This window comes from Arvicanthis niloticus, chromosome 28 (assembly GCF_011762505.2).
Source record: "Arvicanthis niloticus isolate mArvNil1 chromosome 28, mArvNil1.pat.X, whole genome shotgun sequence".
Classification (NCBI taxonomy): Eukaryota; Metazoa; Chordata; class Mammalia; order Rodentia; family Muridae; genus Arvicanthis; species Arvicanthis niloticus.
Genome location: NC_133436.1, coordinates 27,000,744 through 27,018,239, shown reverse-complemented (window position 1 = coordinate 27,018,239; position 17,496 = coordinate 27,000,744). Strand labels below are relative to the sequence as shown.

Genomic DNA, 17,496 nt, shown 5'->3' with positions numbered 1-17,496 from the left:
AAGAGAGGGAAGAATAGGTCCCTGAGATGTTCTAGCAAGGTTTCTCTTGGCAGAGCGAGAACACAGTCAACAGCTCACACACAGCCCTGGCAGTGTTGGGACTAGGCTCCTTCGTAACACACAGGAGTGTTTCCCCGATGAACTCTGGACAATATCCAACAAAGAAACCATTTCAGAGCTAGACAACTCAGTCCCTATAGCAGACACCCTAGCAGGCAGACGTCAGATATTCTATATAGAAAATAGGGAGTGTTATAAAACACTAGGATGCGTCGGGCAGTGGTGGCGCATGCCTTTAATCCCAGCACTTGGGAGGCAGAGGCAGGCAGATTTCTGAGTTCGAGGCCAGCTTGGTCTACAGAGTGAGTTCCAGGACAGCCAGGGCTACACAGAGAAACCCTGTCTAAAAAACAAACAAACAAACAAACAAACGACTAGGACGCACCCCTGTTCTCCAGCAGGACTTTAGCTCTCCTTACCTTCCAAGGGGTCTAACATGCTAATCCCAAGAACAGACAACACCGCTAGGCCAACAAGGAACTTGACAGAAATCCAAAACTCTTTTGGCCACGGTAAACCCCTTGTGTCTATTTTCCTCCATGTCCCACTCAACACCTGTCTGTCACACATTCGCCAAACTCATTCATCTTCTCAGAAGAAAGCTGCAAAAAGACCATCCACAAACCCCGCTTCCTCTCGGAGCAGTTACGGGAAAGAGCTCATGACTTGTCCCAGACCAGATGATGCCATCTGGGGTGATACCTTTTTAGTGACTTACACAAGTCACAGGCAAGCATGGATTGGGGAAGGGGCTGGGAGAGAGCCCCTACAGCAAACAATAGCCATTTAACATCCTTCTTGGAAGGCTGTACAGTCTCAAGCTTGATTTTGGTGGAACAGTTTTTACTTTAGATGTGTAAACAAATGAATGGTTCTTAGTTCCAGCACAAAACCAAATAAGAAACTCCTGATGGAGAAGGAGAGGACATGACAGGAAAGCATTGGTAGAAACAAAGAATTCTATAGAGCAAACTTTTTAAAAAGATGTTTAAATTAAGAATAAGATAAAGTCACCTTTTCTGGGCTGGGTCCTGTATATCCAGTTCTCATCATCTGCTTCCACCTGCTGTCCACAAACGGACAGCTCTCCATCACTGCGAAACAACCTCTTTGTCTGCCTGGACAGGGAAGAAAAATTTATCCAACTCACAGCACGTGAGAGGGAGCCTGGGTTTGCCTTGATTCTGAAAGAACCTAAGGAGCTTTCCTTTTTCATCTTCTTTCACATCAAAATCCTCTAGAGACAAAGGGCAACCCAACAAACAAAACGCAGGCTTTTTACAATTGGCCCGGATCCTTAAAAGGGGCCTGCCCCTTCCCACTTATCCAGACAACGCTGAAAGCCGGGCAGGCTTTGTGCTTCTGCGTGCCGATTAAAAGGAAAATGAAGGATTAAAGATAATTTTTTAAAAAATGGTTTACTCTAGCCACATTGTAACACCAATTTCTGGCGGGAGGTCCACAGGCAAAAATAAAAAATAATAAAAATAAATAGAAGTACAAGCTTTGGAAAAACAAACAGTATAGTCATTTCAGACACACTTGCCAAGACTTTGCGAAGAGGAGCCAACGTACCCCGACTCTTGGCTGTATGGCTAGCATCCCTAAACGTAATCCTACGCCTCTCCAGGGCATCTTTCCTTCTGAAGGCAGAAAGCCAAGCTTCTGGAGCTAACTCCTCACCCTGCAGAAAAAGATCCAGCGTCAAGCAGGCCCCCAGTTTAAAGTTCACCCACACAGGTTACTCAGGAGAAATCAAAGGGTTCGGCTCTGTTGTCTCGGCACTGGGCAGAATCATAAACCGCCCACTTGCTCTCCTTCCAGTCTGGGAAGCGCTCCTAGCCGCAGGACTCCACAAACAATAAAACAGGCTGCGTGGCTATGGCTTGGATTACAGAGTAAGCACTCCTGCGAAAGATGATAGGCTTGCCCGACACTGAAGGCACCTCATTGGAGACAGAGAGCCCCGCCCCTCCACAGACCATACTTCAGCAGTAGCTCAAACTTCTGAACTCCTGCAAAGCAAGAGAAAAGCAAGCCTGTGCAGAATGTGGATCTCTCGGCAGATCACAAAAAGAATTTGATTGCCGATTATTGGACCGACTTCTGAAAGTGTGATCACCAGAAGCGCTTCTAATGCGGTTTCTAATCCAGCATTCCGGGGGGGTGGGGGCTGAGGGACACGGGTTAAGGAATGCCGTGATTAAGGATAAGGTAAGCAGTTTCACTTCACTTCCTGCTTTCAGCAAAGGTGAAATGCAGCCATGTTTGCACCTGTACCAGCCTCCCCTCCTGCCACCTGCAGGCAGAGTATGGAGCCAAGCACAACCCTCTTCAGGTTGGCCCCAGGAGGCAATCCTCCTCGGCCTTTGGAAGGCCACCCAATCAGAGAGAATTCTCTCTGTTGGGAAAAAACAACAACAAAATCACAATGCTAAAGCAATGAGCTGCTGGTTAAAGCAAAGCACCTAGAAACCCTACCTTGCAATGCACTGGTGTGTAGCACCTCCCCTAGTTTCTTGAGGTGCCCTGGTCCCCAACAGCAGCATCCCCTGGCCTGAGTGAAACTGAGAGTGAGGCAGACAGCAACAAGCAAAGAATGAGTCATACAAACACTACTAAGTTTACTGCAAATTAAACTAATTAAAGGTTCTAAAAAACAGCTGGGCAGAAACAAATGCCTTTGATCCCAGCTCACAGCAGGTAGAGGCAGCAGGATCTATCTCCTAGTTCAAGGCCAGCCTGGTCTACACTGTGAGTTCCAAGACAGCCAGGGCTACACAGGGAAACCCTAATCCAGGAAACAAAAAGTTCTAAAGGCAAGCTTTGTGTCACAAGTCTGTTCCAATTCTCTAAGACTGAAAGAAAGGGTCCTTCTAGCATACCAGGGCTGGGATGTTCACTGAAGAAGATACAGAGGAAAGCATCCCTAGGACAGTTGATTCTCACACTACACAAGAAGAGATTGGGACTGAAGAGCCAACTGACAAAACAGTCCTGAGCACTGATGAGGTCAGAAAAGCTAAAGGGTTCTCAACAGACCATGTTGCTTAAATCCCTCAAGTAACAGACAGAGAAACTCAGCCCACACATACCCTGTGCGGGAGCAGTGGTCAGAGGTGGGGAACAGGTTACGTATCAGACACCACTGGGTCAGAAGTTCTTGTCTACTAGCTCTTAACTTTCAATGATGTGTTTATGGTAACCATTATTACCAGTACAGAGATGACAAAGCTGTCAGGCACAGTGGTGCACACCCAGCCTCCTGGTACTGAGGAAGTAAAGGCAGAGAACCATCTGCCACTGTATGTATAGCAGCCAGCATGGGCTATGTGGCATCCAGTCTCCAGAAATCAAGAAGTAAAAAAAAAAAAATTAAAGGTACAGAAATGAGGAATTTTTAAAAGCACCTCAGAAAATGTGGAAAAGCCCTGGATGCTATTTGGTATGACAGAACTTCAGCGAGACCGTTCCCCAAAACATACTCTGCCCTCTAAGAATGCATGAGTCCCAAACAATGTGCACCATTCTCTCCAATTTCCTGTCCATGTCTTATTTATAGCGGCATTTGTAACTTAAAGGTATCTAAGCTTCATAATGAACTCCTTGCTGTCCCTGATAACCCTGATACACCTGATAAAGCAGAATCCTCAGCAGGCCTCTTGGAGTGTGTGCAGTCTCAGTGCCCGGTCCAGTACCCAGTATACGCTCCTCACATACCCCCAGCCGTGCACACATCTAGGGAGAACCTAATGGAGGGGCAAGGAGGAAACTCACTACGGGCAGCCAAGAGAAAGAGCTGGCCTATGAGAGCCAAGACTGTGCCTTAAAGTTACTTATATTTATATAAAACAGCTTGAAAAAAACCAATTTATGCTAAATGTAGGCACACTAATAAACTGGATTTCTAGAAACTGTTCCTACAAACCACAAAACAGAATTGATTAACCAATCCTCCATGTACTGACTCACCTATGGTTTAGATCAGTGGTTTTCAATCTATGGACCTTGACCTTTTAGGGGTCACAATAGCAGATATAGTGCACATCAGATATTTACATTATGATTCACAACAGTATTACAATAACAGGAAGCAGCAATGAAATCATTTTATGGTTGGAGGTCACCACAACACGAGGAACTGTATTAAAGGGTCATAGCATTAGGAAGGTTGAGAACCACTGGCCTAAATGATTGAATATTTGCTAATATAAAGAAAATCACACTCATTTAACAATTGGCTCAAACTTGCTTTTAGCCAGCAGCAAATACAACGGTTCTAGTCAGCCCTAGAGGCCACAGTTAGCTTTATCCATGCTCCATGTAGGTTCCAGTTATCTTAGAAGAACCTAAGCGGGCTGCCTCAGAAGCTACTACACTCATTCAAATGACATTCATTTAGCAACTGCAAAGAACACACCGCTCAATCAATGGACTGTTACTCAGGGCCATGGATACTGGGAACCTCGTACACACAGCACAGTCATCATGATAATATTGCTATTGAGGAGTAGGGTACCTTTAGAGTATCATTGGTTTTCTCAAGTAACTTCAGTCAGAATCTTCAGCATTGCAAAGATGTTGTAATTTAACCATTCTCCACCCCCACGCCCACCCCTCACCCCCATGAAAAGCTATGAGAACATACCCCTCTCTCAGACCTTTTAAACAGACCTGCTGAACAGATTTGATTCTGCTCCTCCCGCCAGCAGGCTGCCACACTGCAAGGTCTGCCGCCATTGTGTGTGCCGATACTGTTCCCTAGCCCTGTGCTGTGGCTGTGCTTCAAGCACGGGAAAGCCGGTAAACAAGCTCGCTGAAATTATGTGTTTATCAGGAGACTGTGAGGCCTCGCAGAATGAAATGCACTGTTCCGATACAAGGGCTTTGTCACAGCTGCCTCCCTCGAGCCTGCTTGTCTTTTACTTGTGTGACTGAATCCCAAAGGTCAGATGCCTGGTAGAATGACACCAGGATGGATCTGTATCAAGCTGATGACTGATTTCCTCTTTTATATCAAGTCTTGCCCCTTTTGGGTCACTTGCCAATCACCACTAACAAAACTAAAAGAAAATGTACTATTTCAGGGATAATTTAAAAAAAAAATAAATAAAGTTATCTATAAAAACTGAGAGACACCAAAACATATTACTAGGGGAAATTCTACAACCATCTTCCTGAGTTAACACCCATGAATTTAAAGACATTTATTTTTTTACCAAGAGTCAATGTGGTAGAGTGGGTACATTCAGAAGCCTTTTGTTTTTCGTGTACCAATATATACAATCATCCTTAAAATGGAAGGGGGTTAATGTGAAGTTCTCCATGTAGTAAAAATTACTAAGCATGGCAGTATACACTATCAAACAAACCCCTCCTCTAATCAGGCATGAAATCACTACTTGCCATCTGTGGAAAATGCCAGCCAGGAGGAGGGATTCATGTCAAGTGCCATGAGTTCTTTTGGCTTCTAAGTGACTTCTAATTTCCATGTGTGCCTCATCTGCTCTGTTGAAGCAAGGAGGGAAGAGAGGGGAAGAGACGCCAACAGAGAACAGTGCTGTGTTGCTGAGTGGGTGGGTGTGCTTGGTCACCCTGGACGCCAATAGGGAGCCAATGTGAGGGCTTCAGAACAGAGACAAAGGGGGCAGGAGGCACACACAGCAGCAGACAGCTTGAACTGGGGGAGGGACGAGAACAATGCATTGTGTCCCTTATCACATTACCACCCAAATCTCCCAGTCGACCCTCAGGGACCTTTTACTTCTGTGGCAGGGGTACAGTAGGTTTCCCAACTGTCACTTCTCATGAATAATTTAAGGGCAGAGTTAAGTGAAAATCTTTCTGGGCAGTAATTTGTACACACTAATAATTTAAGTCTACCCCCATGGACGAACTGTGAGATAGTTCAGACAGTTACTGTTAGTCTGATTTGAGGAGAAAGTGTTTGTTTTTTGCTTGGTTAGCAAGGTTACTTTGTTTGGCTGAAGTGGAGGTTTTAAGTAGTCCAGGTTGGGCTCAAACTCCGACATAGCCAAGATTGACCTTGAACTTCTCATCTACCTCTCTGTACCTCCCAAGTCCTAGGATGGCCCCAGTTGCTTGGATCTTAGAAACAAAACAAAAACACAAAGGCAAGGTCATGTTACTTCCATGGCCGCACCCAAGCTCCCCTCAGGACACTGAATTCTCCTTTCTTTGCCCACACTCACCTACCACTGCATCAGTGTTCAAAGGAACAAATATTAGCTCGGGGAGTTGGGAGGGGGTGCTACATGCCTGTAATACCAACACTCAGAAGATTTAGGCAAGGAGGACCAGAAGCTCAAGGTTGTCCTTGGCTGTGCTGAGAACTTCAGATCTGCTGTGTTTTATTTAAAAAAGAACAACAACACAGGATATGTTTGTTAGAGGTGTGGTATGGTGAGGTGGAAAGGGGTGCCTCTGCGGGCCCATGCTAAGGCATCCCTTCCCGCTGAGGTACCAGCCATACAATGGATATAGTATAGAACAGAGTTTATTTAGGGCATGGGGAAGGGAGGTGAGGATGGAGTAGAGACAGAGACAGAGGGAGAGAGACAGAGACAGACATACAGACACAGAGAAGAGGCTGCCTAGGAACACATGGAGAGAAAGAGCAAAGGTGGATGGGGACAGAAGGAACAGAGAGGGTAAGAGAGTAAGAGAGAGAGAAGGGGACAAACAGCCCCTCTTATAGTGAGTCAGGCATACCTAGCTATTGCTAGGTAACTGGGGGGATGGGGTGGAGCCTAGAAGGAACACTATCAAGACCAGCCTTGGCTACAGCAGTCGCTGTCTTAAAATAAAAATACAAAATGGACCTGTAGTCTACAACCCAACACTCCAGGTATTGAGGCAGGAAAATCAGGACTTCTGTGCCAACTTAGGCTAAAGGTCCAGCTTTAGAAGCCATTTGTTCCTTTGCATGAATGAGTAATGTTGTCTTCACATGAAGAGACCAAACATGCACATTTGTCTACCATTCCACATCTGTGAGTCATAAAAGGCTTGAAGATCTGACACTCTGAGCCTTACCCCCTCGGGCCCCATGGGATCACTTGATACAGGAGCAATATGGCAGTGTCAGTGCTCTGGGTCCCTTGAGGTAAATGAAGCACACTGTAAGGAATAGCTTCAGCAGTGGAGCACAGGATGCAGCTGACCGAGCATGGAGACCATCAAAGGTTGGGAAGCAGTCAACAGCCAAAAAGGTAAACTCTGTACCCAGTTTACACCCTATCTAAGGGGTTCAGGTGAGAAAAATTACCCAAAACCTAGTATCAGCATTGAGATTGTTTCAGACACAAAGGTCAAGGTGAAACTCTAAACAATCTTTTAAAATCTTGACTTCGTTGTTCTGATAGCTTTCCAGTGGCCTCTGCAGTGACTGCTACAGTTACTAATGTTTCTTCCTACTCAATCAGCTTCTTATATGGCTTATTAAACACACAGATCACAGTGGATTTTATTAAAATACACAGATTCAGATCTGAGGTGAGGAAGGGCCTGAAATTCTGAACTCCAAAAAGCAGCTAGTTGGTACCAGTGCCCCAGATCACCTTGGTGCCAACAACCCTGAAGCAGAGGGATTCCCTGGGAAGGACTGAACAATGGAGCCCTCCATTCATTTTCATGTGCTATATATTTTGAGCTTATGTTTCAAGATAAAGATATAATCAGACCATCAGGATATAATCAGACCACCAGGACGATCAATCCTTTATCACCAAATCTCCACAATCAAAAGTTAAGCTTACCAGGATAATCCGGAATTAAAGACTGAATAATAAAACCTCACTGCTTATACCGTTACACTGTTTCACTTTTAAAAAGACTGCATGCATGTCTTAGTTTGTCCAGATGTGAATACGTGTTCTCTTCTATGAAAACTCTGTAATTGAGTACCTTATCCCAGTAATTGTTGCAGTGAATGCTAAAGCAAAATCAGAAGGGCAGCCTCATGTTCTCCTTGGTTCTCCAAAGAGATAGGCAGGGGCCCCTGGGCTCTGTCAGGAGAAAATAACTGCTCAGAAGGTGCGGGAAGCTTTTTGGTTGGTTGGTTGGTTGGTTGGTTGGTTGGTTGGTTGGTTGGTTGGTTGGTTGGTTGATTGGCTGGTTGGCTGGTTGGCTGGTTGGCTGGCTGGCTGGCTGGCTGGCTGGCTGGCTGGCTGTTTACTTTTGTTTTCCCCCAGGTAGGTGTTTTTGACAAAAGGGTTTTCAGTCTACCCAAGCGACCTCCCAAAGCATTCGTTCCACGTTGTCCCAGCATCCTAACCTTGTTCACCTTGGCTCACCCAGCATGTGGTGTCAACTGGGTCTGTCACAGGCTTGTTTTTTCAGTTCAGCCAGTTTTCAGTACACGTCTGTTCCACATCAGAAACACAGTGTCACTGCAGCAACGCTAGCAGTGACCTGAGAGAGCGAGACAGACCTTCTAACAATGCCTCTCAACAGAACTGAATGTAAAGTGCTCAAAGATGCTTTTGATTGCCGTCACTCATAACCCAGACTCCTGTCAGGCGTGGTTAACTACCGAAGCACTCCACAAACAGAGGCAGAAGGATCTCGAGCATAAGGCCAGCCCAAGCTAGACTGGGAGACTCGGTCTCAAAACACACAAACCAAAAGAACCTAAATACAAGTTCGTCTCCAAATAAATATAGAGAAATACAAATATGTGTAGTTGGAATGGAGGTTCGACTGCCTAGGCCTCAGTTTTTTATCAGTTTGTGAGTCATCCCGGGGGGGGGGGGGGCCATAGAAAAGAGGCCAAGTAAAGGGATCAGTTCAAGTATGTATTGATCCCCTGCTAGGAAATGAGCCAGGCTGTAAAATATGAGAGAGGGGTATTAGCTCAGAGGGAAAAAATATTTATTACAGCATACAAATATTCACAGTTACTTGTAGCATAACAAAAGGGGGGTGGGAAGACAAGCAACGCCTTGAGTTGAGGCCCTGTGAGTTTAGTTATTGGAAGGAGAAATACTCCAGGCTGAGTGTCTTGTGGTCAGAGAGATTTGGTCCATGGATGGTATTTTGGTAAAGCAGCCCTCTGGTGTGGGAGTTATGGGATGGAGGAAGCCTTGATCTGCAGTATTTGCCAGTTTCCATGGTGTAAAGACTCTTCCAAGGTCAATGTCAAACTGGCAATGATTTACAACCAGCTGCTAAAATCCTGAAAAGAACTGGCTCTCACAGCATGGAATTTGGCCCACATGGACTTCAGCAAAAACAACGACTTGGGGCTGGAGAGATGGCTCAGAGATTAACAGTACTGTCTGATCTTCCAAAGGTCATGAGTTCAATTCCCAGCAACCACATGGTGGCTCACAACCATCTGTAATTGGATCTGATGCCCTCTTCTGGTGTGTCAGCAACAGAATGCTCATATACATTAAATAAATCTTAAACAACAACAACAACAACACCGATGACTTCGTAGAACATACACCACAGCACAACTGCATGTTCTGTTTATAGCATAGGCAAGAGGGCACGGCCTGCATGACCCGACTGGGAGAGTGTATACACTGCTAACAAGATTATGTAACTCCAGTTTCAGAAAATACAACACCTTCCTCTGGTCTCTGCAGGCACCTGCACACAATGCTACACATACATACACATGAAATAAATTAAACAAATAAATCTTTAATAAAAAAAAATTGTAGGTGAGGCTATTATCCTGGATTCTCTTGGGTGACCACTTAATGAAAGCTCATGCACCCCCTCCACACTATGTGTGAGGGAGAGAAAGACAGCAGAGGAAATGGAAGGGAAGCATAAAGGCAGAGAGGAAGGCATTCCACCCTGGATGCTGGTTCTGGATGCTGGAAGGACCAGAGAGCTGGAGCTTGTGGGATGCTCTATAGAGAGCACAACCCTCTGATCTCCAGGACTGCCAGAGAGTAGGACACTTGTTTTAAGCCATCAAGTGTGAGGGAGATTTGGATTTTGTTTTTTTGTTTTTCAAGACAGAGGTTTTCTCTGTGTAATCCTAGAACTCACTCAGTACACTAGGCTGGCCTCAAACTCAGGGATTCATCTTCCTCTGTCACCCAAAGCATGTGCCACCTACTGAAGTCTGGCTGCTTTTAGGACAGTTTAGGGGAGATTCTTACAGCTGCATCAGAAAGCAATGCAAGGAATATCTCTCTATCTCTATCTCTCTCTCTCTCTCTCTCTCTCTGTGTGTGTGTGTTTGTGTGTGTGTGTGTGTGTTCATTTTTATACATTCCAAATTTTCTAATTTCTTTTCAACAATCTATTTCAGGATATTTGTAAGATGCAAAAAAAAAAAAAAGCCTTGGGAAACTGTGGCCTAGTAGGTTAGCTGAGGCTGAAGTTTTCAGCAATGGCAATTCAGAAAATTTTTGCAAAAAAAAAATCTATTAAGAATCAAAAGTAGGGGCCTTTCGGTCTGGGACCAAGCACTGAGCAGATCCTGGGTGGCAGCTCTGCCTCCAATCTCAAAGAACCCAGAGGAAGCAGGGCTCACAAGTGTTCTAACCTGGGCAGTATCTTAGGTAAGGAGACAGCAACACCCACCCCAAACAGGGAGTAACTGGGACCCACTAGAAGCCAGGAAGTCACTCCCGGCCCAGAGCACTGGTTCCTTCCAGTCTGGGCCCCGAGCACTGAGCAGATCCCCAGTGGCAGCTCTGCCCCCAATCTCACAGAAACCAGAGAAAACTGGCCTCCCAGGAGCTCCAGCCCAGGCAGTATCTTAGGTAAGCAGAAAGCAAGACCTGCCCCAAACAGGGAGTAACTGGGACCCACTAGGAGCCAGGAAGTTACTCCTGGCGAGAAGCACTGGTTTCTTCCTGTCTGGGCCTGAGCACTGAGCAGATCCTGGGTGGCAGCTCTGCCCCCAATCTCTAAGAACCCAGAGGAAGCAGGTCTCCCCAAAGCTCTAACCCAGGCAGTATCTTAGGTAAGCAGAAAGCAAGACCTGCCCCAAACAGGGAGTTAACTGGGACCCACTAGGACCCAGGAAGTAACCCCTGGCCCGGAGCACTGGTTCTTTCCTGTCTGTGCCTGAGCACTGAGCAGATTTTGGGACCCAGCTCTTGCCCCAGTAGTAACACCCACCCCACACAGTTCTGATAAAACCAAGATAATGGGAAAGACAGGCTCCAGCCAGAGACAGGGTACTAAGCCTATCCAGATGGCAAAAGGCAAGCACAAGAACATAAGCATCAGCAACTCAGGGTACTTGGCATCATTTGAACCTAGTTCTCCCACACAAGAAAGTCCTTATTCCCCGTATTACTAGGAAAGGAAGACTCAGATTTAAAATCACTTCTAATGATGATGATAGAGGACTTTAGGAAGGACATAAATAACACTCGAAAAGAATTTGAGGAGAACACAGGTAAACAGGTAGAAGCCCTTAAAGAGGAAACACAAAAATCCCTTTAAGAATAACAAGAGATAACAGGTGAAAAAACTGAACAAAACCATCCAGGACATAAAAATGGAAGTAGAAACAATCAAGACATCACAAAGGGAGACTACCCTGGAGATAGAAAACCTAGGAAAAAAATCAGGACTCATAGACGCAAGCATCACCAACAGAATACAAGAGATAGAAGACAGAATCTCAGGTGCAGAAGATACCATACAAAATATTGACACAACTGTCAAAGAAAACACAAAATGCAAAAAGTTCTTAACACAAAATATCCAGGAAATCCGGGACACAATGAGAAGACCAAACCTAAGGATAATAGGTAGAGATGAGAGTGAAGATTCACAACTTAAAGGGCCAATAAATATCTTCAACAAAATTATAGAAGAAAACTTCCCTAATCTAAAGAACGAGATGCCCATAAGCATGCAAGAAGCCTATAGAACGCCAAATAGACTGGACCAGAAAAGAAATAGCTCCTGTCACATAATAATCAAAACACCAAGTGCACAAAACAAAGAAAGAATATTAAATGCAGTAAGGGAAAAAGGCCAAGTAACATATAAAGGCAGACCTATCAGAATTACACCAGACTTCTCACCAGATACTATAAAAGCTAGAAGATGCTGGACAGATGTCATACAGACCCTAAGAGAACACAAATGCCAGCCCAGGCTACTATACCCAGCAAAACTCTCAACTACCATAGATGGAGAAATCAAGATAGAACATGACAAAACCAAATTTACACAATATCTTTCCACAAGCCCAGCATTACAAAGGATAATAGCAGGAAAGCTCCAATACAAGGAGGGAAATTATATCCTAGAAAGAGCAAGAAAGTAACCCTCTTCCAACAAATCCAAAAGAAGATAGCCACACAAAGATAATTCCACCTCTAAAAACAGAAATAACAGGAAGCAACAATCACTGTTCCTTAATATCTCTTAACATCAATGGACTCAATTCCCCAATTAAAAGACACAGGCTAATGGACTGGATACATAAACGGGACCCAGCATTTTGCTGCATACAGGAAACCCACCTCCTGACAAAGACAGACTCTACCTTAGAGTAAAAGGCTAGAAAACAATTTTTCAAGCAAATGGTCCGAAGAAAAAAGCTGGAGTAGCCATTCTAAACTCTCCAGCCTGAGAACACAAAGGGAGGGACTCATGGCTCCACCTGTATAGGTAGTTGAGGGTGGCCTTGCCAGGCATCAGTGGAAGTGGACGGCCTTTGTACCTGAAAGTTTGGATTTCCTAGTGTTGGGGAATTTGAGAGCAGGGAGGCGGGAATGGGAGGATGGAGAAAGCACACTCTCATAGAAACTTCCAGAATTATATGGATTAGACATGACAGAGGCAGGCCACCAGAAGACTAGATTCCAGAATTCAAACAAAAAGTTATCTTGATACTAAAATTTGTTTTGAGAATTGTATATTTCAGAATACACAGCTTTGGTGTATCTACTCATCAAGCAAGCTGAGCAGACCTGCCCAAACCTCTCTGATGTCCTGGAATTCAAGCTGGATACAGTGAAGACACAGCATCAGAGGCTTATCAATTTACTCTTCCCCATCCCCCTTATTCTAATATCTCAATGCCCATAATCAGCTTGAAGAAGTTAATGAAGAGTCAGTGCCCCGATTTCCTGGGCTTGGGGACTGAGGTGGTTAATATTGGGCTGTCTTTCTAGGGAAAAGTAGTGATTTTGTTGGAAAAGGAAGGATTAGCTAGGATATATCGCATAGCCACAGCCTATTGGTAGAAATATGTATAATTGTTATTAAGATGAAGTTATAATTTCTTAAATGGTACAAAATTTACTTTGATTTCAAATTTAAGGTTTTCATTGGTACAAGCTTCTTATTGATATAAAAGTGAGATGAATATTGTTACTATCATAGGCATTGCGCCTGTATAACACATTTAGGAATACAAGGCTTAGACCCAGTCCTTCTTTAACTTTTCTAACTGACTTGAGATGGTCAGCCTGTGAGTTAAGGGACTATAGCAAATTCATGGCTCTGAGTTTATTGTTAGTGTGTTTTCTATATTTTATTTAGAAATAGCTGAGAGGAGTTAACAGACAACAGTCCAGATTACCTTACATGGATAGTTGATTTTCAAAACATCAGAAGTCCACAGAATTGATGTTACAAACATTTCTGTATTAATGTTCAATTTGATTAGAGACCTGTCTGCTCCTGACAGCTTCCTGTCTTGGATTCTAAGAAGAAATTGAGCATCTTTGGATGTGGGGAGCCGACAGAAGGTGCCTATCATCCTTGCAGCCATCTTGAGCCATATACCCTGATCAGAGACTTGTTTTTCAACAGCCTACAACAGCTGAGCACGCTCTGATAACATCTTGCTTTAGATACCCAGGATCTTCCCTTGGGTGTGTGAGACTTAAAGGTGTGTGACTTAAATATTTTCTTTTGTATGTCCATGTGTGGATGGATGTGCATGGATACATGTTTTTGTGGCTGCATATATACATCTGTGCATTTGGAGCCAGATTCAGTCTTGGCTGTCATTCTTCAGGAGCTGTCACTTTGATTCTCTTAAGAAACAGTCAGTCATTGGCCTCAAGTTTGCAGAGTTAGGCTCGCTGGCCAGGGAGCCCCATAAGGGAGCCCCCTAGAGCCTCCCCCGAATGAGGGATACAAGAACATATCAGTTTTTGATGGGTTCTGGATCCCAAATTCAGGTCCTCATGCTTGCAAACTTAGCTACTTTCCCAGCCCCTATTTCAGCTTTTTATTAAAATAATAATAATATGCTATATGCAAACATCCTGCTTTTTCCCTGCCACTTCATGGAAATGATTTTTCAAATTAGTGTGTATCATCCCCAAACATGTGTTCATGCTCTTTCTACATACCTCTGTGTTTACTGAGACATAGTATTAACTCATTTGTTTATGGTTCATTAAATAGAATTATACTGTCCAGACATCTGTAAGACTGTCATCTAAATAGTATTTTAAATTTTCCACTGTGGAATTCAAGGGCTCATGGACTTGATTCTTCTCTTGAACCAATGTACCTGATCCTCTTCCTACAGCTTCATTTGGGTAACTGAAGGGCTCCATCACAGCTGGCTTACCTAAGACCTTTGCCCAAGGGCATGGTGTTTGTGCTTTTCTCTCATGCTACGTCTATAAAAACCACACGTATTTTATAAGAATTTCCTTTTAACAAACTTAGTTTTCTGGGGCACACGAAATTGCTGAGGATCAAGACACACCATCCAAAAATATGAATGCGGGACATTGGAATATGCTACTTCCAAAATACACCTCGTGGGCTACGAGAGCTGACACAGGAGTCGTTCTGAAAGGTGGCTCTTTGGGCAAAGCCACTTGTACCTACAAGAGAACTTTGTATCTCAGGATGTGTACCAGAATAAGAGCTGCTCAAAGCAGCATTTATTACTGAGAGAATGCATCCATCTATACAACACCACACTCACCAATAGCCCCTACTGCTCCTCCATAAGGAGAACCACTCCTCCCTCCCCTCCGAATGCCCAAATGCTTCCTTCCTGCAATTTGGATGCTGCCTGAGCTTAACTGTCAAGTCTATGAGTCTCAAACCTTACAGAATCCCTCCCTGTCTGTGCACAATTCAGTGTCTTCTCTGCTGCTAAACTGTGGTGGATCAACTCAATTAGAAGCTATGCCAAAGAACCTCGGAGAATGAAGGGAGGCCCCTTGTCCTCCTCCACACACCCATAACATGAAGAACATAAAAAGAGCTTTCTGGTTGTAGAACTTTTTGGTTTTGACTTTGGCTTTTTTTCCCCTTGGTTTTCCTCTTCACCAGGACAATTTCTGCAGCCCCATACACTGGCAACTTGCCCAGCCAGTTTCAAAAATCTCCATGTGAAAAAGATTATTTGGAGATGGGAATATAGAACTGCTGACTACTTTAGTTGTCCCTGTGCTCACACCTTGTCAGAGCCTTGAAGTGATAAACCCATCTCCTGGGTGGAGAACAAAAAAGCCGAAATAGTGCTGAACACATGCAGAACATTGTCCCCCACGGTCAGAAACAGAGACCTCCACAGACAGAACAACTGCTATCGTGCTGCTCCAAGATACGCTACCAAAAAGAACATATGTATCCAAAAAGGAACTTCAGGGGAGGATGACGGACTCTGTTAAGACTTCTAGAAATTGTTACCTCCAGGCAAAACTGAAACCCACAATTAAGCATGGTCAAAGTAACCCCAATAACAAGGAAATACAGCCATTTTCCAAGATCACACCTCTCCAACAGCGTGGAATCTGAAATCTCACACGCCCTCCCAGTGTCTTGAGCCACCAGAATCAATTTTCCCTAGAACAGAAATGTGGCATATAAAAATCATTCTTTCTGAGATTAACACAGAAAGCTGATCCCTTAAAACATGTTGTTCTTATTAAATTTTAACACCTGGACTGGAAAAAAAAAAAGTTCCAAAGGAAAGGAAACTAGCTCTGTCAGATTTGCGGCATTATGTGTAAACCATCAACTCAGAGCAGTCAGCTCAACTGAAACAATCATTACACCTCATCTACATCTACTGAACAGTCCTGTTTGAAAGCCTATCTTACATGTACAGAATGCCTCAAAACACAATTTGCCTTGCTGCAGATGACCAGCAGGGGGCAGAACACACAACCCACCTGCAGTAAAGTCACCACCAGTAAAGAGACCAGTAGATTCACAAGGCAGGAGAGATTCAAATACTGCCTGAACTGAGGAACCCAGCCTCAGCTTCAAACCTGTGTGTGCTTCACAAAACAGAAGCTGAGTACCCACCCATGTCAGCAGCATGATAGACAAAATCCAGCCAGGTTCTCATGCACTTTGGGCACAGCACAGATGAAGGATTAAGGACAGAACAGAAGCTAAAAGATGGCTCAGTGGTCAAGAGCACAAACTGTTCCTCCAGAGGACCCAGGTTTGACTCCCCACACCCATAAGATGGCTCACGGGGTTCTGATGCCCTCTTCTGGCTTCTGTAGACAGCACAAATACAACATGGTACATAGACATTCAAACAGAAAAAATACCCATATGCATAAAATTAAACACCAAAGTAGCGTGAAATTAAAAACAAAAGCAAAAAAAAAGGATGACAAAAAAAGAAAGGGAGCAGTGCTTGAGACAAAAGGGTCCATCCCCCAGCCTTCACAAGTCAGTCAGCTTAGCTTAGGCTACTGGTACGATCTACGGCAGAAGACCCTGAAAATCACAAGGTGAACAGCTCCTGAGGAAGAAACACACACCCACACACACACACACCCACACTCACACCCACACACACACACAGAGGCAGAACAAAGAGCAGTGTTCCAAGCATCACTTAACTTTAAAGAGTCCAAATCAGCCTGGTCCCAAGTGACCTCTCTGAGTACTTAATTACAAACCCCTGGACTCCACCGCAAATGCTCAGGACAGCTGAAGAACCTGAGAGCCACCTGGGAGGTCATATCAGACACAAGTGGGGACAGCTGACTCATGCAATCTATATGTGCTCAGAAGATAGATATAAGAAGTTGCCTCCCAGGACACACTCAGGGTGAGGAACAATTATGGAGTTCAATAGCGACTAACCAACCCCTCTGTCTTAGTTAGGGTTTCCATTGCTGTGAAGAGACACCATGACCAAGGTGACTGTTATAAAGGACAACATTTAATTGAGGCTGACTTACAGTTCAGAGGTTCAGTCCATTATCATCATGGCAGAAGCACAGCAGCATCCAGGTAAGCCATGGTGCCGGAGAAACTGAGAGTTCTACATCTTATTCCAAAGGCAAACAGGAGATGATTGTCTCACGGGCAGCTAGTAGGAGGGTCTCAAAGCCCACCCCCACAGTATCACTTCCTCCAACAAAGCCTTAGCCCCTAACAGTGCCACTCCCTGAGCCCAGCATATTGAAACCACCACACACTCCCTGCTAATCACATACAAAAGGCCTCAGGTATAGCCAAGTGACCTGTGGTAAT

The 17,496-nt window shown here is 44.4% G+C and overlaps 1 protein-coding gene across 6 annotated transcripts in view; it reads right to left on the bottom strand.

The window, feature by feature from the left end:
* Nhsl1 (NHS like 1) overlaps positions 1–17,496 on the bottom strand; it is a 230,844-nt gene that overhangs the window by 132,991 nt on the left and 80,357 nt on the right. For 3 of the 6 annotated variants that reach the window (XM_076926939.1, XM_076926942.1, XM_076926940.1), the window contains exon 1: positions 1,075–1,607. The exons of the other annotated variants lie outside the window; for them this stretch is intronic. In XM_076926939.1, coding sequence (XP_076783054.1) covers positions 1,075–1,276 — 202 coding nt within the window. In that variant the 5' untranslated portion in view covers positions 1,277–1,607. Of the gene's footprint in view, positions 1–1,074; positions 1,608–17,496 lie in introns of those variants that run through there. 6 annotated transcript variants of the gene reach the window in all.